This window comes from Manis javanica, chromosome 3, assembly GCF_040802235.1.
Source record: "Manis javanica isolate MJ-LG chromosome 3, MJ_LKY, whole genome shotgun sequence".
Taxonomy (NCBI): Eukaryota; Metazoa; Chordata; class Mammalia; order Pholidota; family Manidae; genus Manis; species Manis javanica.
In genome coordinates, this window is record NC_133158.1 from 13,296,182 (window position 1) to 13,322,479 (window position 26,298).

Here is a 26,298-nt window from a genome sequence, read left to right on the forward strand (position 1 = left end):
TATTTGCAATGACATGGATGGAGCTAGAGGGTATTATGCTGAATGAAATAATCCAGGTGGAGAAAGACAATACCAAATGATTTCACTCATTGTGAAGTATAACAACAAAGCAAAACTGAAGGAACAAAACAGCAGCACACTCACAGACTCCAAGAAGGGACTAGTGGTTACCAAAGGGGAGGGGTTGTGGGGGTGGGTGCGAAGGGAGAAGGGGATTAAGGGGCATTATAATTAGCAATCACAATAAAGGTAGGTCACGGGGAAGGCAGTACAGCATCGAGAAGACAAGTAATGGCTATATAGCATCTTATTTTGCTGATGGACAGTGACTGCAATGGGGGCAGAGGGGAGGAGGACTTGATATGGGTGAATGTTGAAAATACAATGTTGTTCATGTGAAACCTTCATAACATTGTATACAATGATACTTTAATTAAAAAAAAGAACAAAAAGGCCTGGAACAAGCACTACTGTCATATCAAAGCTATAATGGCCCTAATAAAATAATAGTCTACTTTGAATTTATCCTTTGTCTTTAAGTCTAATCTTGAAAATACCCCTATGCTCATCTAATAAATTCAAATTGTGAATTTATAAAGAGATACATGTAACATAATAACTTGACCAAGTTAATAATTTGATCTAGTTAATAGTATCACATTATGCCCTTCTGTCATGAATAACAACACTCAAAACAGCAATCAAGCTACAATAATTGTTTTTTTCCCCTTGCATTTGGCTATTACTTTAAAATCCCATTTGTGGGATCCCATCTTGTAGACATCTTTTCACCTGTGTGAAATGATTTATGTCCATGTTATTTAATGCAGTAGTGTTTTATAATATTAAATATATTTATCCAAAAGGAACATTATGTAACACTCCTGCAAAGATATTATATAACCCCTTAAAAAACAAGAAGTACTCTACTATAGAACTACAAAGACCTATCAGACATACTGCTAAATAAAAGACCAATATGCCAAACATCATGTACATTGTACTACCTTTTGTGCAAAATAGGAATAAGAACACAAACACAACACACACACATAAATATACACACACATGTGTGTGTTTGTATTTACATAAAGAAATTTCTAAAGAGTAATCAGAAACTAATAACACTGGTTCTAATATTGGGGGAAAGGAGAATTGGAATTCAGGCAGGTGTAGACAGATTACTTACTGGATATTTCCAAAATACTTTGTTTTCTGAACCACATAATTGTGTTACCTGCTCAAAAAAATACATTACAAGTCAAGTAGTGGTAAAGATGGCATTCCATTTCTTCAGGATTAAAACAATACTATCTAGAAGGTCACATTTTGTGACCGAACATATTCTTTTTCCTCTTCTTTCTAATAACATATATGGCCATATTAAAAAACAAAACCTATTTAAATTAATAAAAGAGAAAACAACAACTATTTTTAAAGAGCTCCACAAAGCCTTATTCCATATATTTTATTTTATAATTCATATTAAGGTGAACTGCAAACTCCTTTTAGCTGTTTAGACTTCACTCGTCCACGAAACATTTTTTTGCCTGGATGGCTCTGGGTCCTCTGAAGTGCCCACTAGGGAGGCACCCTCACTGCCACTGTACAGGTAAGCTCACCTTCATAGGTGCCGACTTCCAGAAGGGTCCCAGTGTGCTCAAGGTCCAGGAACTCTTCCACAGTCAGAAAGGTATAGTCCACACCAGGCACCTCTCCTTCTCTTGGAGATCGGGTTGTGCCTGCAGCACACAAAACAGATGCGCAAGAAACCATCAGTCAACTAAAACAGGAAGCTCTGCATCCAGGTGTAATTAAAATAACCTGTTCAGTCAGCTGGAGCACCTAAGAGCACAGACCTAATCTGCCGAGACAGGAGCCTGGGAAAGGCAGCTTCCTTCCAGCAGAATGGCATCCACACGTCCACCTTCCGATACCTGGGAATCTCAAATTGGACAAAGAGAAAGCCACGTACAATGAATGAACCCAGAGAGAATTTTATCATTTTTGAAAATGCACTGAAATGAAAAAGGTGAGCTGGATTTTACATAGACAACATTCACCACCAGCAGCTTTTAGGACTCCAGTAAATACTAAAAAGTAATCCACCTTAATCTCGGAGCCTAAGGGGTTTTTATTTTTATCACAGGCCTCGAAATTCTTGTGTTCCTCAGGCCATCCGGCAAGTTCCAATGTAATAAGCCCTTTGAAGAAAATGACACCCACTGCATAAACACATCCCTACAGAAATGCAACTGCCCGAGATCTGTGGTTGGATATCTCCCAGGGATTAAAATGCTGCTGCTCTCCATGTAATTAATATGTTTGGTGAAGAGGCCACCCGTAAATTCTGACTGGAGAGGTGGGATACTGCATTTGCTAGAAATTCTCCCCCTGAATTAATCTTGTCATGCTCTCAATAACTAACAAAATAACAATTCTTCTTATGAAAAAGCATAGGGCTCCTAAAGTATTTAAACCACCCAGCTCAGGTACTGGGTTGTAGACCTATCGTTTTAGCATAGTCTCTACCAAAAGTATGGAAGTAATGTGGAAGGTAAAGAAGCCTGTTTGTGTATATCCAGAAGTCAGTCTACTCTTACACTGTTTCACAAGTTGTCCCCATTTCTAGTTCCTGTGACAGATGATGACAAGTCCTTTGAGGTAGTCCCCAACTTTAAAATTTTATATCTCAGTGTCAGACACATAGTAGGTCCTCCAGAAACATTAAGAATACCTTACACGGTTGACAAGCTGGTGTCTAGAGTGGGAACGATGGGCTCATGATTAGGCTCCCCAACATGTGGTCTTGAGCATGTTCCTTAGCTTCTGTTATTTCTTAGTTTCCTCATCTGCACAGCAGGGATAATAACTACCCACATTATATGTCTGTTGTGTGTACTGAAAGGGATAAACCTTTTAGAAGGCTTACCTCAATAACTGCTAGCACATATTATAGTCTATGTTATTGTTAGACTGAAATGAATTGGTAGAATGTTATAGTTCAAATGATACACATATCATTGCACATGTCACAATATATTTCATTTTTCAATAAATATTTACTGAGGCCCAAATACACACCAGGCACTGAGGAATACAATACAATTTAGGCACTGGGGAAACAATGGTAAACAAGAGAAGGCCTTGTTTTTGATATTTTACTGGGTAACACAGAAAGTAAATATGTATATGAATACAGCATATACTGTCAAGTGGAAATAATTCTTCTGTAGGAAAACAGGTGAAACTGTCTCAGAGCAACATAAAGGGTTTGGAAGTGTCTTGGAGCAAGGAAGCAAGGTAGAGAGCAGGATGATTAGATGAATGATTAGGGAGAGCCTGGCTGTCCATCTAAGTTGAGAGCCATACAAAGACGAAGGGAAAATGTCCCAGATAAGGGGAAAAGCCAAAGAAATTGTGGCAGAGCAATGGAAAGAGGTTAGAAACGAAAGCAAGGAGCCGGAGTATAGAGGCCACAGAGAACACTTCATATTTGATAATAAGGATGCTGATAAGCCACTAGAGGGTTTTGTACAGGGTGGTACCACGATTTTTTCAAAAGGTCTTTGACCTTTACAGAGAACAGGCTGTGGGCCGACTACTAAGGGGAGATGGGCACGAACAGAAGCACGGGGGCCAGTTAGGCGGCTATGACAGTGTCCAGGTGAGAGGAAACCGTCTCTCCAACAAGAGTAGAGGGATGGAGGTAGAAAGAAGCAGGTAGATTTTACATCATGAATGGCTAATATTTTAAGTAGCCATAGTGTAGTCCCCAGGGTACACGTATTAAAAGTACACCAACTCACCAGACCGTGCTAGGTCCATATTTTGGAGACAGAAGTTGCTGATGGTAGCGGATATAGGGTGTAAAGAAAAAAACCAGGAGAATAAAGACTGACATCTTTGTCTTTGACCCATGCAGATGGGGAGTGTCATTTACAGAGACCAAGAAGACAGGGTAAATGGTTTTCAGGGGGGCAATAAAATGAAGAGTTCACTTTTGCACATGGCAAGTTTGAGATGCCTAAGACACCTAGGTGGAGAGAGCTGTGAACGGTTGACTATAAAGTCTAAAGATCAGACATAAGCTTGGGAATGATCAGTAAACCACAGGTGTCTGAAGGCAAGAGACAGAAAGAGAGTAGAAATCTAGGGAGAGAGTATAGAAAAAGAAGCCAGAAGTTTGGGTAGAACATGATGACTGGTAACTTTCAGAAACTGCGAATAAGAATCAGGTCCTCCAAGGAGTCTAAAAGGCAGCAGCCAGCAAGGCAGGAGCAGGGAAGAGGGTGTGCTGTCCTGAGACAAGTGAAAAAGCTGCTCAGCCGGCTACCTGGAAAACACACACAGCCAACATCATGCTGGGAAATGCCCGTGCAGGGCAAGAGCAGAATTGCTTTGAAGTTTTCCGTGGAAGGCTCCGTCCTAAATGTGTTCTGCACAGAAACGTTCATACTCAGCCTCCAAACCAAAATTCCATTAACTTAATCCCTTCACCTCTCTCTCCCCGCAAAAGATATGAGGATAAATAAAACCAAACAGAAGACTTGCTGGGTTTTTTAAATCTTCCATAACCAGAAAATGTTATTGGCGGGTTTTTTTTTTTTCCCTCCTCTAGCCATCTGATTTTTTGCCCTTTCTTTCAACCGTGTTTTCAGAACCAATTTGTCAGATTTACTTTAAAGACAACAACCACCCCTGACGGTTAATTTCCTGAAAGGATTTCAAAATAATGGAGAACTTCAAAAATGCTACATTTTAAAGGAAAAATGTAACTAGCAGATCCCATTTTCCCCGTGTAAATAAATAAGCTTAGATGGTCTCAGAGCTGCGGGGGAAGGAGGTAGGCGGGGTGGTTAAGTCTCCACCCATAAAACCTTCAGGGTTTATTACCCAGACAAAACCTTTCTACTCTGCAGGCTAGCAGGAGGTTTACTCCCAGTTTTCCTCTGAGCAGCCCGCCAACGTGACCAGGCTCCATTCAGTGACACCAGGGAGAAAAGGGCCAGGGAGGGGACCCCGCCTCCTCTTTTCTTCTACCAGAATGACAGGCTGCCGGCTGGACACACGCCTGGCAGATGGCATTTCAAAGGGTTTTCAGGAGCCATCTGGGGTGGGTACAATTATTACAAACCATGCTTCTAACAAAGCCAGAAGGGTTACTTCCTGGCAGAAGAGAAGTAAAACAAATTCTATCATGTCAGGGACAGCATAGTAAAAAAAAAAAAAAAAAAAAAAAAATCACCAGACTGACAAACTGGGGTTTTCTACAGCCTAAAACACTGCCTTCTGCTTGTCTAGCTAGAAAATGAGCCAACAATATCTTGAGGTTATTGGCTTTAAACAAATAAACACAGCGCCCACCTCCTCGCCTTCAAAAAGAAATAGGAGAGCGAGCGAGCAGATGAATGATCAAACAGCAGCAAAGGAATAATAGTTTTGCTTTACTGGGTGAATACTTATATCCCAGGCCAGGTGTTGAGCATTTAATCAACACTATTGTATTTAACCTCCAGAAGAGACATAGAAGTAAGGATTGTTATTATACTCATTTTACTGATGAGTCAGATGTAAAGCAACAGCCCAAGATAACGTAATAAGCAAGCCAGGCAGAGCTATGACGCGAATGGAGACAGTCTGGCTTGAGTGCCCATCATTCTAAATCATCATCGTCCAACAGGACTTTGTGCCATGATGAAAATATCTGTGCTAACATGGTAGCCACTAGCCATACGCAGCTACTAGAAAGTGGCTAGTGTGCCTGAGAAACTGTATTTACTGTTTTATCTAACTTTAATTACTTTAAATGTAAATAGCCATATATGGCTAGTGGCATCCTGATTGGCCAGCGCAACTATAAACTGAGGTTATGAGTTACCTGCATGGTGTTATGGTCAGTACCACAACCCCAAAGTGCTTGTAGCTCTCAGAATAATACCATGAACCACTGGAACAGCAGACATCTTACACTCAAACAGGAAAATCTTCATTTTTAAAAACTTTTAAATGCTTTGAAAAACAATCTAAGTCCAACTCTGTTTTGTACTTTGGTTTGGTTCCTACTGGCTTTGGTCTCTTAGAAAAAAATCTCCGTAGATATTTGTGGCAGCATGGTTTGTAGCAGAAACAAAAACAAAGAGATCAAAACAAACAAAAAAAATGGAGTGCCTGTGAATGTGGGGATGACTGAATGAAAAACGGTAGATTCACCCTCAGGACTGTTTTCACTACGTAAAGAATAGTTAGATTCACATGCAGTTACCCAAAAGAATGACTGAGTACAAATGAGTGACACAAACAAGTTACAGAATAATACATAAAATAATCGTTGTATTTTTATGGAAAAGTAGCAAAGGAAGTCCTGAGGATGCTCTATGTCTAGGAGTTCATAAATAGTAGATCAATGGAACAACACTGAACCCGGACAATGCTAATCTCAAAAGAGTAGATCAGATATCAGAAAAGATGAAATGATTGTTTCTTTAAATACCCCTCAGACTCTGACTTGTATCAATGGGCACAGAACCGTTTTGGCATTTTATAAATTGGATAAAATAATTATTAAGGCAATCTTGAAAGACCTGATTCTTAGGCATGCTACTCAATTACCTTCATGTTAATTTAGTCCTCGCATAAATGTGCAAAACAATACAACTTCTAACTCAATCAAACAGTATGTTCCAAGGTTTCCCAATCTCATGGAAAGCAGCGTCAAGGTCAACAACATGTGCCTTTAGCTACAGGGATATGCTACAAAAAAGTTGAGAAGAAGGTGGTATGTTTCTGTTTTCTAAACCTCAACCTGTTTGTCACCTGGAGTCCTTTCTAGCTGTTTCAATACCTAGAAGATTTCACCAGAGTAGTGAATACTATCAACCACTTTCTGCTACCAGATAACTTAATTTGAGCTATGCCCTACTCAGTCAGCTCAGTATGAATTAGCAATGACCCCAAAAGTTCACCTCTTAAAGCTTGAGTGGCCACTTACTTCTTATGCACATTTAATGGTCCATCAACTTTGAGTGTACCTGGCTTGAGTGACCCTTGCTAAGGAAATCAGAAAGTGACCTTCCTTATCAAACTCCACAAGCCACAGCTACAGAAAGGAAGATATGGAGCTCATTTACTCGAATCAAGACATCACTAGGCACCCGCCCCAAAAAGTCTCAAGGAGATTGCTAATAGAAGGATCATTACCCTACTAAGATTAAATTGTTAATACACAATGATATCACCTGCTGTGAAATTAATTTGGATCCTGCTTATCAAAATCTAACAAGACTTCAAAAAAATTATAGTAACCTCAGCTACCTCAATGTTAAGGAAAGATCACCGTTTTCTGTAATAAAACAATTGTTTACACTGCTTGAAATTGGTTACTAACCAGGACAGACTCATGCTGTTCATTTTTGTTCATTTTTTAGGTGATGGAGATGGAGCATAGCTGAACATGGTGTTGTTCCTACAAATTCACTCAGTTACCTACCACTCACATAATCTCTGCCATTATCTCAGGACCAGCAGTTCTACTTACTCAATATTTCCCCCTTCAAAACAAACTGCTTTTTGAAAAAACTAAAATATATTCACATAAAAAGGAAATGCTTAACTGTTACACATCTTTTAGAATAGCTTTGAAAAATATTACAGTACCAGATGCTGGCAAAAACCCAGAGCACCCGGAATTCTCATATATTATTGCTAAGGATAATGCAAAATGGTACAGCTAATGGGAGAAGGGTTTTGGTTGTTTGTTAAAAAGTTAAAACATAAATTTACCAGAGGACCCAACAATCACACCTAGCTAGCTATTTAACCCAAATGAATGTAAGTTTAGGTTCACACAAAGACCTATATACAAATGTTTGTAACAGCTTTACGCATAATCGCCCAGAACTGGAAAACAACCCCAATGTCGTTCAACCAGTGAATTGATAAACTGTGGTACATCTGTACAATAAACACTATTCGGCCAAACTATACATGTACACAATAACATGGTGTGTCTCAAATCCACTGTGCCAAATCAAAGAAAAGTCAGATTCAAAGGCCTTATGCTGTATGACTCCAGTGACATGATGCTCTATAAAAAGCAAACCTGCCACAGGGATGCAGAATAACCCAGTGGTTGCCAGGTGTGTGGGGTAGAGTTAGGTACAAAGGGACAGAACAGGGCAATGGAGAGAAGAGAGGCAGAGAGCTGTTCTATATCCTAATTGTGGTGGTGGGTGGACAGCTATGCCTTTCTCAAAACTATAGAACTGAATACCACAAAGCATGGATTTCATTGCTTATAATTTTTTTTAAAGGAAACATTTACCATTACCTCAAATGAAGAATCAGTTTCATCCTGCCCTAAAGATTAACTAAAAATAAATGCAATAAAAATAAAGCCATTTCATTTTTATCTAGAATCTAAGGCTCTGAGCTTGAGGTCTGCATTCTTATTATAAAGCGGAGAATAACAAACATTAGAAAGGTCTTAGAGACCTATTAGCAGAAAACTGAGACTTTCTCCTTAACAAAACCACTACTGGATTAAATATTCAAGTAACACCCAAAACACTGCTTAAAAATCCCTTCATATCATCTTCAAACTATTTTTGAGACTTGCCAGAATCAGGCCTCTAACACCTGGGAAAACACCAAGACAGAGGTTAGGGACTTGAGTTTCAAAGTCAAAAAACCTTGTTTGAAAGTCCAAGCTCACCACCTTATTCTAAAAAGTTAGCTTGCTGAATCTCTCTAGGTCTCAGTTTTCTCACCTACAGGTGAAGATAGAAATAATAAAACTAAACACATAAAAACTTAAAAGACACACACACAAAAATTAAATGGAAATAAATGCCTATGTAGGTCCCATCAGTCTCCAGCTTGTAGGAAGAATCCAAAACAAACAAGTAGATGACTGAGTTGAATGACTTGGAAACAGGGATGTGAATCTCAACAACAGTCTTGGAGATAGGCTCACAGAGAAAAATCTCTATGCTTATGATTTAGATAACATTAAATATTATTTTCTATTCATGGAAAATACCATCAAAGTCAAACTTGCATCATTCTTTGGATTCTGGGCCTTCTGTTCACGCAACCTTTTTATTTTGGCTAGGAGTTTACCTGCCTGTTTGCTGTTTCAGTCCTGTTTCAAAGTAGAAACATCGGGAACGTACATCCTACAGCTAAGCAGTCTTTATGTATGCGACCTGTAGGAAAAGTCCTGACGCCTTGGCTCTGATTCAGGAATGATTTTGACCTCTTTTGTCCATCCCAGAAATAAAATTTTCATTCCATGAGCCATTGCAAACATTTTCCTTATGAGTAGGTGCCTTTTTCTGAGAGACACAGACCAACCGCAAGAAGGATGTAAATCTCCTTACGCCCAAAACAGAGATTTGGAAACAATATATCCACAAATACTGACCACTGCTTTAAGTGTTTTATAGACTGAGACACTAGTGACCATTCTGTGCTGCCTTAAACTCGGCAGCAGGCAAAAATGCGGAGCCACTCAAATGTGTATGGCATGACCTCATCCTGCATTTTCTAAATGAAAAGCACTTACTTTCACCAAGCTTTTTTTTTTTTAATATCACCAATCTTGATAGTTAACTTGAAGTACACACAGAGATCTGAGAACTGAAGATGGAGAATGAGCACATATTTAAAACAAGCTCACCCTGCCTCTTCCTTGGGTCCTTTCCAACTACATTCCTGGGGACAGGAGATTAAAGCTGATTTTCTGCAACTGTGGGACAGACAAAATGGAAATAAACAAGCACAAGGCTAGGCCATAATTTATGACTGCTGAGAGTATCTCCTGATTAAGGAACATAGAACAAAATTATTAACAACCACCATTTACTGAGCACTTATGATGTGCCCGGGAACTGCTCTGTACTTCACAGATGACAGTCTCCTGGATATCTGGCTGAGTGTAGAGGTCTGTGACATTATTCCTTCAACCAGCACTTGTGAACACATGCTTGCCACTTTTCTGTTCCAACAATTATTTCTGAAAGGCCTACCACAGACATGCCAGATACTATGCCTCGTGATGGCGGTGAGCAAGACAGATGTAGACCATACTCTGAAAATGCTTGAAATTTATGGGGAAGATAAAAGCCAAGTGATCACAATAAGGGACAATATGTGATCTGAAGGAGAATCTAGAGACAGATCTGGGTGCTCCTATCAAGGGACCTAAACTCGAGAAGATCCAGGGGTGAGAGAGAGAAGGGTGTGTTAAAGACTGGAAAGTAATTCTAATATGACAAGGGGACAGCTGGACAAGGTGGTCTTGGGGTCATGGAAAGGAGACGGACAGTGTTCAGCAGAACAAAGCTGAGGTCAGGCCCTTGTCTTCAAAGAGCCTGCATCTAATCACAACCCATGCTTCATTTTAAATCGGAAAACAATTAAAAGGGACTTGACTAGTATCATCCCTACAGAACATTACAAATAAAAATAAAGACAGGCAAGCTGATCCGAGGGTGGGCTAGAAACAAAGCTGGGAAGCTGCTGATGCATAATTTAATGTTGAACTGTCGTGGTCTACAAAGCGCCACTCACCTTTCCACCTCACATGGAAGCCCTACAAGGAAGGTACCATGGGGCATGATGGTCGATTTTATGGGTCAACCTGACTGGGCTGAAACTGCCCGGTCACCTGGTAAAACATTATTTCTGGGTATGTTTCTTAAAGATTAGCAAGAAGTAGACAGTGAAGATCATCCTCTTCAGTGTGGGTGGGCATTACCATATCTGTTAGGAGACGAAAGGGAACAAGACGGCTGAGGAGAAGCAAATTTTCCCTCTGCTTGAGCTGAGATACCTTCTCCTGCTTCAGACTTTCAGACTCAGCCCAGGACTTGGACCATTGGCTTCCCTGATTCTCAGAACTTTAGGGACTCTGACTGAATTACACCACCAGCTCTCCTGGGTTGTCAGTGTGCAGAGAGCAGACTGTAGGTCCTCCCTAATTGTGTGAGCCAATTTCTATATTCAGTCTCTCTCTCCACACACAACATCTATATCCTTTGGGTTCCAATTCTCTGCAGAACCCTAATACACAAGTCAGAGCAAATTCTTCCTTTTGAGAAGTACCATTTTGATTGACTGGGCATTTCCTCTCTCTAAACCTCCCAGCCATCCTAACAAAGCTCAGAAACAGCTCCCCCATCTTTCTATCCTGGATGAGAACACAGAATCCTCAGCACTTACGTCGTGAATGGGATATTGCCAAGCTGCTCACCAGCAGGAGTATAGAGACAATTATTTCATGCCAGCTACAACCCACATGTTTGGATCAGAACCCTCTCAGGTTCCATCTTGTGTGTAGGAACACTGTGTGTTGGAGGCACAGGGATCTCATTAGAGAATCACACCTAAAACACTTGAAATAAGTAAGGACCTGGCATTTATTCCACTGTGATGATGATTTGGAAAAGTGGCCTAGATATCAGAGATAAGGATGTGTCTGATCTGATATTCATGGTCTTTCTTTGAGCTTTATGCTATACAACTGTGATTTTGGATAAAGTGGAAAAAAGAATGTGTGAGCTCCCCTTCCAAGTGAACCACCAAGCAGAAGGGAGTTCAACAGGAGCTGTCCGAATTGCCAATACACCCTTCTGTTGGAGGCTAGTGGTCCTTTGTTATTAGAAAAGGTTTCAACAGGTTACCTTTCAAGGAGATCCACACAATGCCAAGGATGAACGTGGGGCCTCCAGACTGCTGAGTTGGAATTATGTTACTATACCAAAAAAAAGAGGGCATACATTTGCCTGTGGAAACCTTTGGCAACTGGCTCTCAATAATAAACACAGGCAGTAACTCAAAAGGAAAGAACTGGTGGAAGAAGAATCAGGTTCTAGTCCCACCTCTACTGCTGAATTCATTATGTCTTTGACTTTGGACAGGTCCTTTTTTATGCACTTAATGTCCTTACCTGTAAAATACGGTAATCATTGCCCTAACTATATCACAGAATGATTATGAGATAACAAAGCAATTGCTGTGCAAGGATTCAAAGTGCTTGGCAAATTTAAGGCATTTAAAATTTTTGTTCACAATAAAAATCCGTATTTAGGCCAACATTTATGCTTTATATGCATTATCTCATTTAATCCTTATAACAACATCCTAAAGCAGGCACTATTATTATCCCATTTCAAAGATGAGAAACTGTGCACAAAGAGATTAGGTGGCTTGCAAAAATTACACAGCTGGTAAACGACAAAGCCCGGACTTGAACACAGGATTTTACTGCCACTAAGCAGTTAAAGTTCCTGTATACAAAGAAGATACTGGGGTCAGGGGACAAACTGGCAGAAGGAGGGGACAGCTGAGTGTGTACAGCTCTCTACCTGAAGGAGAATAGGTAACCTGTCTTCATCAAAAAGAGGTAAGGCGTGCTGACGGAGCTGGCCGTGGGAAAGAATGTCCTGCCCCCACCACTTCCTAAACCCAAAACCCAAGCCCTCAGGAACCATGTCTTACTGTCTCTTAACCAGAAAAATGAGGTGAACTAAGCAAGAATCCATTGAATAAGAAAGTCAAGTAATAACCTGAACTTGAATATTATCCATTCTTCCTCTTTTATGCGGGGGAAGGAACTCTGGCACATATAAACTCATGCAAACTCTGCATTCATTAAAAACAGGAAAGCGAAAATTCACAAGCTGTCATTGATTCATTTCAAACATACAGCATTCAGGAAATAAAGGATAAGAATCTCCAACACTAGATACACACTTACCAAAAATCAACTTTTGAGAATTATCTTGAGGCATTTTAGTTCAGAAAAGAATTCTGGAAATGGACGAACCATATCCTAGTACTAAAGGCTGTCTATGATAAAAGGGGATTGCATGAAATAGACTGTGTCCATTATGGCAGGTAATATATTTTACTTTGTCTGAATTAATGACAGCAATTGATTGTGTAAAATGGAATGAAATAATTTCAATGATTTCATCAAGATAAGTTCAAAAGCATGTGAAAGAAAATGATTATTTTGGTGAAAAGCTGTAATTAATTATGAATATTAAATTTCAACAAGTTAAGTGACTTTGCAAGCCCAAAGCTGAATATTTCTAATGTTTAGCAGTTGTCTTTCTTTAGTTAAGAAAAGAAAAACACCAAGAGTGACTGCTAATGGGTACATGATTCCTCTTAGAGGTAATAAGAATGTTTTAAAATTAAATAGTTGCAATTGTTGCACAGTTCTAGGAATGTACACTTTAGGGGATGAATTCTATGAAACAGCTTTATCAATAAAGATATGTAAAAAGATATACTAGAGAGATACAGAGATAAGCTGAAAATAGGCTCTATCCTCAAGGATAATACAATGTAGTAGAGGAGTTGTTACATTTTCATGAATAATATGTAAATGGTATAATTCATTGTTCAATAATTTAAACTGCTTCCTTTAGTCCTCCCCATACATGAACCAAGAACAAGTGTGAGATCAGAAACTACTGACCATATAATGTCATCTTTCTAAACATTTCAGGGGTCTCAAGTTCTCCCAGAATGGAAGTAATAGAGAAATTGCTATAAAGTCTAACATCATAATTGTTAAGTTCAATTCCAGAGCTGATATTTACAAACTATGCAACTAGAGCCATATTAAACATTGGGTCTTGGTTTCTTCTCCTCTAAAATGAGAATAATGTTAATAATAATGCCTGCCTCATAAGGATGTGTTAGGATTGTATATGGATTACATATATACATAAATATATATATGATGCTCAGCCTGTTCACAATATTCATTTAATAAACACTGGCCATAACAACAAAAGCATCGTTATCATTACTGCCACCAATACCACACACTCTGCTTTTAAAGGTGAACAGTTGTGAAGGAGAGAAAAGAGCCTTGCTATTGATCGTTTACTACACTGTGAACACAGAACGCAGGTTTTCTGTACATAATGCTAATTCAGTTCTCCCAAGAGGAGCACTTTTTCCCCAGCATTCACAAAATGTTCCATCCTTCATCACCATTTTTTCCCCAAGCCATTCACCTGTATACCCAACCACAACTCTTTGGATTATCTATATTGATAAGAAATCACAAGGTCAACACATTCTATAAATACTGTAATTTTAGTTAATCACTTGTCATTAAGCACTAGCATATCTATCTATACAAAAATGTCTATTGGAGTATAATGTCTAAATTTGAGGACCTACATGTACCCTAATTCCACATTATCATGTTATTCTTCATATGATATTTTTTAATTGGAGGATTGAACAAATATGATATGACTGGGTATAAAGGAGAGGTATCAGTTTTGATCTAGTACCAAGACACAGTGATTATAAAAGCAATTCAAGGTGGTATAAGAAAAAAATATTTTAATAAATGTTAATTTATTGTTAATTTTTAGTTAATTTATTATACAGATGTTAATTTATTGTTAATAAATGTTTACATAACTCATGTTTATATATTAAAATAATGTTATATATAATATAATGTTTAAATGTTTATATAATAAATAAATGCTTTTAAATGTTAATTTATTGTTAATTTGTTAGTTATCAATTTATTATAAAGATATTAATAAATGCATTGGTTCTCAGTTGACCTACGTATGGTAGTTCTTGAAACTTCCTCAAGTATACAAACCAGGCATCGCCATGTACTTTTTATTTCAAATCTTATCAAGTATATATACATGGCAAAGTGAACAAAGGGAATATTGTGTAATGTGGCATATGATATATATAATATGCTAAAAGAATAATGAGGAATTGGGCACATTAAGTTATACTGCACCACCTACATGTGTCTTTACTGAAACATATATGAACATATCCTTTACAGTATAAAAGAAGATACAGTGGGAACAGTAAAATTTCTAGGACTGTATTACAGCACAGTTTTAAAGAGCTAACAAGAGAAGAGCATAAAAACTAGATATTTCTGTGTTTTAACATATGTTTTTTTTCTCTCTTTTTTTTTTAATATCAGCATTCACCTTGAAAAGGCTCTGTTGGCACCCAAAACTCTTGCATTCAAACAGTGTCTTATAGCAAAGACTGAGAAACATGAACATGTAAACATCATTTAAAAAAGGGAGCTAAATTTACTCCTGGGACTCCACTGTTCAAAAAAGCACTTAAGTTTTTCCCCCTATAAATCATGGCATCAGCTATTTCCCAGAAAACTGAATTATGGCCTCGACTTCCCCCTCAACCAGGGACCATCCATTACTTATCTAATGCTTGCTAATTATCTCTGTAACTATAAGTCATAAGCCAAAAAATATATAGTCTTGGAGCAACTGCAAAATGATCTAGACCCGAGATGAGTAACTGTTATTGCCCTCATTTGGATTAGTTCATTTCTCAATGAGCAATTATATTCCCACATTAGGTAGCTCTCTTGCTACAACTCTGGTTCATGTTATATTACAGACTCCACTTTCTAGATAGATGAGTCAGATAAATTATTTTTCACTCTAACTGTTGAGCAAATTAGCTACCTTTTAGAGATGAAATTAAAAAGAAAACAATTATTAATACTTCTAAACATTTGCTTGGCAAATGCAGGATGAACAGAATCACACAGTATACTGATGTGATAAACTGAAAATCCAGAATGTACCCACACTGATTGTTACAAGATTATTAAATTAGAATACTACATGAGGTATCTAAGGTATTATTAGAAAATGAATGGCCAGGTTTTTTTAAAAGTAAGATCAAGTAGAAATTTGTATTGTAAGTTACTGAGGAACAATAAATTACATAGAAATAAATTGTTCTATGCTTTCTAATAGCAATTGGCCCTTTTTAAATAAGTCTTATTTCAGGGATGTCAGGTGAGTGAGTGTTGCCTTCTAAGAGGACTACATCATTTTAAGCCTACAGGATTCTCATTAACCCAAGAATGCAAATAACACCCTTGCCATCTAAACACACTGGACCTAATGTGAGTACAGATGAAATTGAATCAAGGATCCAATCAATGATTCTTCATTAGAAATTTTTAAATCAAGTCATTAAAAGATAATGGCATCTTAGTTATGATGTACGAGCCATCCATGCTTAGAAAACATGGAGCGGTTTTATTCGTTTTGTTTTATTTTGCACATATGAATTAAATGTTGTATCACAGAATGCTTACTGGTTCTCACTCCTAGGTTTATCTGATTTGTCATCCCTGTCAACAGCACCTGCTGATCAAGGGCGTAAAGAGGGTAGAGGCAATTTTTATTTCCTCAGGGTGTGACTGTCATTATCTTCCCGTCAACAGGTGAGGACCTGGTGAGGTGAGACACAATCTTGGAGCTCTTACAAGTTTTCACCACATACCTGCCCCTTAACCTTTTTACCCAGCAGACACACTCTCATCTGCTAGGAAACCCACATTTTTGCCTGGAAGGGACAAAAAGTCCAAGTCTCTAATTAATCCAAAAGCTATCATTGTGGGCTTCCACAGGCTTGGCTTGTCAAAACAAAGCCAAAAAATTTTAGAAGGTTAAAAGGGGTATTTAAGTGAGGCAGCAAGGAAATCCAGAAAGCTTCCTCTACCCTCAACATGCTGCAGGTCACATCTGAAAAGAGTAAGAGATTAAATCTATTCATTTGAAAAGTTAGCAACTTTACAAAATTTGAGGCAACAAAACCTTTGTTCAATATAGGTAAGACAGGAAATGAGAACCTTAAGAAGAAAGAGTGGTTTTTAGCCTTTCAAATGAACATGAGCTACTGTTGATTAATGACATTTATACCAATGTAAATGGAAATGGAAAACACAAAATTCATAAATTTGGGCCTGATCAAATTTTGGGTAGGAGAGGCTGGCTTTGAAATTAGCAGTAACCTTTAATCTCTTACTGCTCTCTTCAGATATAAAAAGTACATGCTGTAGAAAATTCAGAGCCCATGAAAGAGTGCCAAAAAAGCAAGCATCCCCACTGTCCAGAAATGAACACTATCAATAAATAAGGACCTGAAGTCACTGCTGACCACTCCAGGTCCAAGGATTAAGATCTGAATCTTCACATAAATTCTCAACCATCAGAATTGTCACTAACGACTGCAGCCTTCCTTACAATCAGCACCCAATGACCTTACGCTAATACTTCACAAGGACAACATGCTGCTGTTTTTCATGAGCATATTAGCGCACCTGCCACTCACATGCTTGCAGTGACACAAATGCTGAAAAGAAACAGAGTGAGGAAACATGACACAAGTTTTTGGAGAAAGCAGCCTGATGCACAAGTCAGAAATCTCCATGTAGGGCCGAGGGATCGGAATCACAAACTTTCCAAAGTTTGTCAAAAGCAACTTCTTGTCCTAGGTTTCTAGCCCTCGGTCATTAAACAACTATAATAAGTAGTAGTGGTAATGAGGAGGAAGAAGAGGATGAGAAAAGGAAGCAGCATCAATAATGGCAGGTGCTGAATTAATAATACAGGTGTACTATGATGAGTACCACAACCAAATACTAGGCACCTAACATATGTCAGGCACCATGCACATACTTTATACTCTTTTTTTCCCCTGAAGCTTCATCATAACCAATAGTATTAATATCCCCACTCCTCAAATAAGGCAATTAAGGATTGGAAAGGACAGATTACTGCCTAAGAGCATCACACAGTTAAATAAAAGGTCGAACTAGGATTAAAACCTGGGATATCTCCTGACTCTGGAGCCTACACAGCTGTGTGTGTCACTCTCTGCCAGTCATGTTAGTCTCCTTGCCCCTAGAACACATCAGGCAGGATCTGGCCTCAGGGTTTTTGCACTTGCTGTGTAATTCATCCCTACCACACTCCTGCCCCAGACGGCCACTCTCCACCAGAGAGCCTCCGGGCTGCTCACACACCTCCTTTAAATATTTGCTGAATGTAACTGCTATTGATTAAATTGTGTTCTCCCCAAATGCATGCTGAAGCTGTAATGTGATGGCATCTGGGAAGGTCATGAGGGTAGTAGAGTCATCATGTCTGAGTGAGTGCCTTTATAAGAAGAGACAACAGAGAGAGCTCCAGCAGCAATTCCCTATAATGCCATAAATTCCTCTAGTCAAATACCTAGAATTGTTTTGTTTTCCTGACTGGACCCTGACTGATATATCTAATATATTTTCATTTCAGATGATAAAGAAAGTTTAGAAAATGTCTTCTCACACTAGAATGTAAGCTCCATGAAAGCAGAGGGTTGTTTCTGTCTTGTTACTGCTGAATCCCTAGCACCTGAAACAGCATTTGGCACGTACAATAGTCTGACGAAGATATCCTTCCAGTTAATAACTTAGAACTAACAGAAGCCATTCTCTAGATTTCAGCATAAAGATCACGGTGCCCCTGAAGCCTTCCCTGATCCTATCTAAAGTAACATCTAATTCTACTTCACGGACCACTGCGTAATTCCTTCTGAGGACATTTTCACAATCTGCAATGACTCTGTGCATCTGCACACTTACATGTTATCTTTCTCTTTTCACTATGACATTAATACTGAAAGGACTGGGTCATGTCAGTTCTACTACATCCTCACTGACTAGGACAGACTAGGCATGCAGCAGTTGCATAGCTATTTGTTGAAAGAAAGGTACTTTGGGGTTTAGATAACTTTACAAGACAGTAAGCCCTTGGAATGTTTCCAAAAAGAAAAGGTGGTAGGAGATGGAAATGCGTAGTGATTTCAGTGGGACCTTGCACCCTGGAACTCTTCAGCATGACCTGGAATCCCAGATGGCTGTTTGATAAGCCAGACTGAATTCCACAGCATTATGAGACATTAAGTTATGTTAATCAATTAAAATACTTCATAAACATGAATACCGTAAAAAATTTAAACCTGTGTTAAAATGAAGTTCCTCCATACAGCCAACAAATACTTTATTAAACTTCTACAGGTATTGTTCAAGGTACTGGGATACAGCAAAAACTAAACCACAGTCTCTGTCCTCAGTTCATATTCTAATGGGTGGAAATGTATCAGCTAATAAATATGCAATATGTCACTCAGTGTCAGAGAGAAAAAGTAGAGTAAGAGTGCTAAGAAGTTCTGGGTGTAGAAGTGGAATTACAATTTTCTATGGTCAGAGAATGTCTCACTGAGAAGGTAAAATATGCACAAAGGTCTAAAGGAAGTGAACGCGAGTGTGTACAGAAAATCCAGAAGAGTGTTCCGGACACACAGCTAGAACATAAATGCAAATGCCCTGAGGCAGGAACTTATCTGGTGTTTGAATTACAGCTCAGAGCACAGACAGTAAAATGTTAGAGATCATGGAGACTTGATAACACAGGGAGATGCAAACCACCGCAAGGACTTCAGTTCTTACTCAGAATAAGATGGGAAGTCACTGGGGCACGGGGCGGGGGAGGGGTTCACCAGAGAAGTGTCATGAGGTCTTACAGACTTTGATTTTAGAGATCACTCTGTCTACTGCATTGAGAATAAACGTCATGGTGGACTAGAATAGAAAGAGGACAACAGTTAGTAAGAGAATGTTGTAGGAATTGAAGCAACAGATTGTGTCTGGGTAAAAGAGATGCTAATCCCTCCCATTATAATGTGGGGTCCAATTCTCCTCCCCTAGAAGCTGCTTAGAGACTTGAGCAAAAGAATATGGAGGAAGTCATGCTGTGTTAGTCAGAAATTCTTGCAGCTTCTGATTTAGACTCTTAGAATACTTGCTCTTAGGAGTATAACTAGGAGGAAGCCAGGAAGACCCTTCAGTGGAGAGGAATTGAAGGTCCCAGCCATAGTCCCTGCTGAGCCCCCAGTGAACAGCTGCAGCCAAGGGAGTCGATCGCCTCAGAAGTCAACCCCAGCTCCACTTGAACCACCCCCGTTCTGCTAGTCTACTTGCAAATTCATGAATAAAATAAATGCCTGTCATTGTTTTTAGGCCACTACCGTTTTTTGAGTGGTTTCAGAACAGCCATAGATAACCAAACCAAGAATTCATGGGTAGCCTGGAGCAGCCATAAGGGAAAAGGTAAGTTCCTGAGCCCTTATTTGGGAGACATTAAGAACTTGAGGTTTGGAGCTAGAAAGATTTGTACTTGAAGCCAGTTATGCCACTTAACAGGTGACCATAAACAAATTAACTGATTTTTCAGAACCTTAGGTTCCCTCATCTATAAATGAGATTAATAATAGGGACTAGTTCCCTGAGATACTGTATGTAAATAGTTTGCCGGTACCTGCCTGTAATGAGTACTCTTAAGAAAAGGAAGCTAGCAAACAGATCGAGTTGTCACCTCTTTACGGTGCATTATACCACTGAACATTTTTCAAAATGTAAACTTCTGTGGCATGACTCTTTGACTTGCATTACAGGAAGAGCCCACGTGCAGGAAGAATCAATCCCACAGGAATGAAGAACCACAGTGGACCACCCGTCCTATCAGCACGGAGAGTGTTTATTGAGACGCCGCGATCATCTGCCAACTGCCTTTCAGAAGCCTCTTGTGACTGGGGAAGGATCTAACTACACAGCACTGATGCTCAGCAGACCTTTCCCAAATGTTAAGACCAGCACATCTATTTTGTAGGCAACTATTTTAGCCGACTCAGTGGACAGCAGACTATTATGACACCAATTTACGAGACTCTGTAAATTCATAAGAGAAAGAGCATGGTTTTATCATTCCGTATCTTGCTGCTGATAATCAGTGCAAACTCTGTTATAAAACCCTTGATGTCCACTGCAGAGAGTGGAAGAAGACTTCCAACCCGAGGATCACTTTAGCACTTCATTAACCTGGGCTTGATAACAGATCACTGTTTGAGATACTCACACCCCATTTCCACTTTATTACAGAGATTACACGGAAAGGAGAGCCTATTTTAACAGTAAAAGTCTTCCTGTGGCATTTAGCCAGAAGCAATGAGATTCTGATGTAGCATCTATAGTATAACAGAGAAACCTACAGCCATATATTTCTATATGAAAGAACCAGCCTTCAAAATACAGGGTTGAAGGATGCAGGAAAGGAATGTTGCTTAAAAAGTACTAATAGCCAACAATTCAGGAGCAAGTGCAACAGATGTTTAGACTTGGTTTAATAAATATTTAAATATGTATGCCGGCATGCCATTAGTTTGTGAACTATAGATTTCAGAAAATATTGACTTGAGGCCTGTATCAGTCACTGAGTATATACAAAGTACAGTGAATATTCATGAACAATGAAAACTCAGTTTTAATGTAAATATGCATACCTGAGTTCCTGAGTGGTTTAACTTACTTGGTGGCTGTTAGATGATGATAAATGTTATACCCCTTACCATATGTTAATAAAGAATTTAAGGCACAAGAGCTTTATGAAGTGTCAAATTCTCATTTTAAACCACAAAACGTTTAAGTACATTAGAAAGTCATTACAGACAACGAGTCACAAAACTTTTTGTTTTTACAAAAATCTACCATTTATCTGCTGAAGCAGAGACCGGTTTTGTTACTTTTAAGAACTTGTAATGGTTATTAATGTTATTGCTTATTTAAATAGGATTTAATGTGTCTGGATGTGTTCCTCTATCATATTCACTGTTCTTTCTGACAGCTACATATGCTTAAGGTAGCAATGGGCTCCTGAACCCCTCTTGACGGTTTCAGAGAGATAGCAATAATGAGAACATACTATCAGAGAAGAAAACAGTCTCATCCATCCACCCTCCCAATGGTTTTCATCAAGAGCAATGCTCTCTCCTACAGCATGGTCTGCAAATGCTAACACTTTCTCAGTCATGAAAAGATGTAAGTTAAATAGTTTTAGAAAGCACTAGGTTTAATCCAACTAAACAGAATTCTTTACTGCAAGACTAGTAAAGTCCTCAAAGTCTTCACCATGCTGATATGCATTGAGAGTTTCCAGAAAAGGGTAAAATATACTGCATTGGCCCTGCTCTATGTCACCGGGCATTTCACAGGACTGGTGTTCTTTGACACACACTTTGCAAAACACCAATCCTGCTTTCTTCCCTGGTCCTCTCTGTCAATGCTCAGGCTTTCAGTTCTGGCACTGCTGGTTCCTCTCAGTCCTCTCTGAGGTAAATGCTACCAAGGCAGAGAAATCTTGGCTAGCTTAGCTGAATGTGGCACTTTCCATGATTGTCTATTTTTGGAGACCTTACAACTGTTATTCCTCTATCAAAAAACACTAATGCTGCCAGTTCCTGCTGGATCCCATACATTCTTTTGGCATGAGGCTCAGCTTAAACATCCCTTCTTTCAGGAAACCTTGCCTGATACACAAGAGGCTGGGCTGGGTATCATTACTGTGGGTTCTCCTGTCTTCCGTCTCTTCCTCAGGTCGTAGGACTCACCACTCTCCATTGAAATGACCCCTTTCCTTCTTTCCTCAGCCAGCATGTGTACTCCTTGGGGACTAACTATGGGGTTTTGGCACATGTATCAATGTCCAGTAAGGAATCTTTTGTACTGCACAATTAACGAGGTATACGAAGTCACTCAGAATGTATGCTAGTCATCAGCAGTCACTAAACTGCTGTTGATCTAATGCATCCCACTATTTTATCTCAAGAGTAGGATTCTACTGAGATGCTAAGGATGGTTAATGAGATGCTGCTCTAGTTTACACCACTGTGAATGTCCGAGAGGGTCACCATACAATCACTCTAAATGCCATATAATGTTGGCAAACTTAACGAGTGAAGTCAGAAAAAGGGGTGGGAGGGAAACAGAAAGAACATGAGAGAGAAAAGCAATATTAAGAGAGCTGCTGTTTCTCCACCTAGATAAACTTCTGTGCCGAGTCACAAGGAGATGGGGAGCTGCTCTCCCAGTCTTTGCTCCATGTGCATCTCCCAGTGAGCATTGCACCCCATGCAGTGTTAGACACTGCACCCATTAAGGGAATTCCAAGGGAAACCTTGACCTTAAGCAATTCTGCTTACTTTATGTGCTTCAAAATGGACTTGTTTGTAAGTTATGACTTAACTGCTAAGAGCTCCAAGAAAGAATTCTTTCATTAACGGCAAGAACTGGGAAGAGAGACTAGAACTAAAATGCAAACACAAATTAGCCACAGGGGCATAAAGGTCATTTCCATAATTCTGTCTCTCTCAAGGTAACAGGCATAAATATGCAGCACACACATCCTGGGAGATCTCACTACACACAGAGTTGATGTTATGTATCCTCTTACTCCTGACATTAACAAAAATTCAAATTTAAGGATCACATAAAACACAGTTACTATAGTGACTGTTACAAGGCAAATGCTCAATGAAATTTTGAGAAAGGCAGGCAGGAAATGAGACAGGAAGGGACACAAGGAGAGAGAAGGGAGGAAAAAGGGAAGTGGGAAAGAAAGAGGATGAAAAGGAAAGAGAGAGGGGGTAAGAAGAAAGGAAAATCGGTTTTGGCCTTTGGGGTAGTTCTCTTATTCCATAGCAACCTTTTGCAACTACAGTTGTAATCTACACTCTCAAATCATAAATCTTGGTACACATTGGAAATACATAGTACTGCCCAGTGGAAAATATTCGGCATGTTCTATCTGGAAACAATGGAGTCTCTTGTAGATTCCTTAGGGAGAAAAACAAAGTGCCACGGGTAAGGCAGAGGGCTCATTTCTAATCAGTTAAGCATAAACTTTCTCTGAAAATTCTAAGAGATAACAAACAGAAAGCTTCCCTTGTACAAGGCTTGGCACTTCACAGGACTTAATGAATTTTAGCCTCTAGTTTTACTGTGCTACTTTTACTTATAAAAAAGTAACAGGCTTGCAGTTGCTTTTTGTTAAACTTCAGAGTAAACACTGAGGTGTCTTAGAGCATCATTTGATTCCACAGCCGGCCACACCAAAATGGAATGGGAGCCAGGAAAACTGGGACAGAAAAACTGGGCAAATGCACTGCATACCACCAAAGGCGGCACATGCTGCTCTCCTGACCTGCTGTGTGAGTGTGAAAACAAGCAGGCAATATCAAAGTGTGTAGTCCTTACTGGAAAACCAAGCTGAACCAAACAACAGACCCTGACAGGTGGGCATTTGATAAGTCAAGGCATGCAGAGGTCCTTGAGGGCACTCATAGAGGAACTCTCTCAGCTCCATGGGCTCTCTCTGGAGGTAGGAGCTCATCCACAAGGTTCTGGCTGTGATTCAGAAAAATGGAATAGGAAAACTGGCAAAGCTCCCGACCCAGCCCATTAATAATCTGCAAACTGCACCCTGAAGATGAAGCACTCAAGACCACAGGTCTTGGGGGTGCGTCCTCACATATGTCTTCCAGAAACAATTACTTTAAAATACAGGTATATTTGTGCTGTTTGCTAGGAACAGTTCTCCTCTCTCCTCAGCCCCACCTCCCCTAGTCATAATTTTAAACACCTACTTGAAGCTGCATCTCCAGAGTCAAATTTAATTTATAATGAGGTCATGGTTCCTTTCCAGCTCAGGACCATCCATCAGCAAGTTCCCCAGATGTGGTCAGCCCTCTGGCATGATGTTAAAATTGCCTCATTTGTGGACACCGCCCTGGGAAAATTCCAACAACTGCTGAACAGAATAGCTTCTTCAAAGTGGTGGCTATAACTGGTAGACTCACAAATGCCATTAACTCTCAGTAGGATTTGGTTTTTCCCCTCTTCTCCCTTAGAGCATTTGTGACCAACACCTTATCTACTGTCCTGAGGTAATCTGCAAAGAAACAATCGACAGAACTAAAACAAATTCATGATACCCAAAGATTTCATTTTCACTACAGGATCAACTGTAATCTGACAAATGGAATTACTAAATTTAGAATACTGAGTTTTTAAGTCCATTAAAGTAACTTCTCCGGAAGGTAAAATGACATCTTAGCTTACATCATGCACTACTTTCTAGAATAAGCCTACATGCTCCACTGTATTATCTTCTGAGATTAATATCATGGAGTATTCCAATCACAACCACAACAAACCTCTGATTTGAAAAAATGAAAGAAAAAGCAATAGGAGTAAACTATGATCTTGTCATTAGTTAGTAAAATGTGCCTAATTCTAAACATCCTCAGTTTCAGCAATGAGAATCCAATTCTTCATTACGCAAATATTTACTGAGCACCTATTATGTTCAACCATCGAGCCTGCTGTAAGGGATGCAGACAGATATAGTCTCCTGTCTTCACTGTCTCACTTCCCTGAGGATATCAGTGATGTTACTAAGTCACAGCCATATGGAGATGACAGTTTTTAGAAAATATGTATAGGAAAATGGCTTCCTAATCTTTGCAAAGGCAACAAAGAATCTTTTATTATACATATTTAGTCTTTCAAATAACTAACCTTATCCATTTTCATCATCCTTCACATTATCCTAATTAATCAGACTTGCAAGGTACTAGTATCTATTGTGCTTTTCCACTCCAATAACTGGATGGGATATTTGATTGTTTCTTTTCTTGTTTTTCTGCCCACCTTGATGCTCAGTTCACTGAGAAGGGGTTGTTGACAGCCTTGCCATATTTTGCCAAAATGGATGCTAAAATTAAGGCAACTTGGGAAGTTATTGCCGTAAAACAAATGGGGCATCACTGGAATGGCTACTTCTTGCATATCATTTGAAACTTAACAAAGTCAGGGATATGGGTCCCATGAGCATACCTCTAGTACAAGCTCCAGCTCTTACTAGCAATGTATGTTATAGTAATTATGCTACCAAGCTATCCAGAATTATTTATCTGCATGCAAATTAGTTCACATGTGTCACAGCTGCTATTAGAACAGTATTAAAATAAGAATTTGATAATGAAACTATCCTCTTCATGGAAATACAGCTCAGTTACTCTAACAACACACTGCACATACCTGCAACCACTCAGAAGAGCCAAATTCCACACAACCCCTCCAACATGCAGGTATCTGCATTTGACCTGCATCCAAATTTGACCCATGGCTTTAAATAAATACAAGAACAGACAAGAGGGGAATTTTTGGGTTACCTTTTACAGACCTGACTCTTTTAATGGCATGATGGGAGTGCTCCCTCAACTGACAATATGGGTATTTGGATGACAAAATATTCCCACAACCCTCTAAAGCTTAAAAAACGAAACCTCTATCAAACCCGCAGCTGTTCTCTCCTAGCCTTGCTATCAGTCAGTAACGTTAAGTCCTCAGACTTTCAAAGGCCACCAGTAGGAAGGAGTGAGAAAGGAAGAATATCAAGTCCTTAACTCCAGCCCTAACCCCACAAAGCCAAAAATGAAGGCTTTAAGTCATTTAGATCTGTCATCACATTCCAGAAAGGCTAATATTCATGCATATCCTCTTCTTCCTCTGGTGATTTTCTA

At 39.2% G+C, this 26,298-nt stretch overlaps 1 protein-coding gene across 24 annotated transcripts in view; it reads right to left on the reverse strand.

Moving 5' to 3' along the window:
- The window catches only part of MAGI1 (membrane associated guanylate kinase, WW and PDZ domain containing 1), a 589,008-nt gene that overhangs the window by 122,499 nt on the left and 440,211 nt on the right, over positions 1-26,298 (reverse strand). For all 24 annotated transcript variants that reach the window (XM_073230855.1, XM_073230854.1, XM_073230852.1 and 21 more), the window contains one exon: positions 1,623-1,742. In XM_073230855.1, the coding sequence (XP_073086956.1) occupies positions 1,623-1,742 (120 nt within the window). The remainder of the gene's footprint in view (positions 1-1,622; positions 1,743-26,298) is intronic.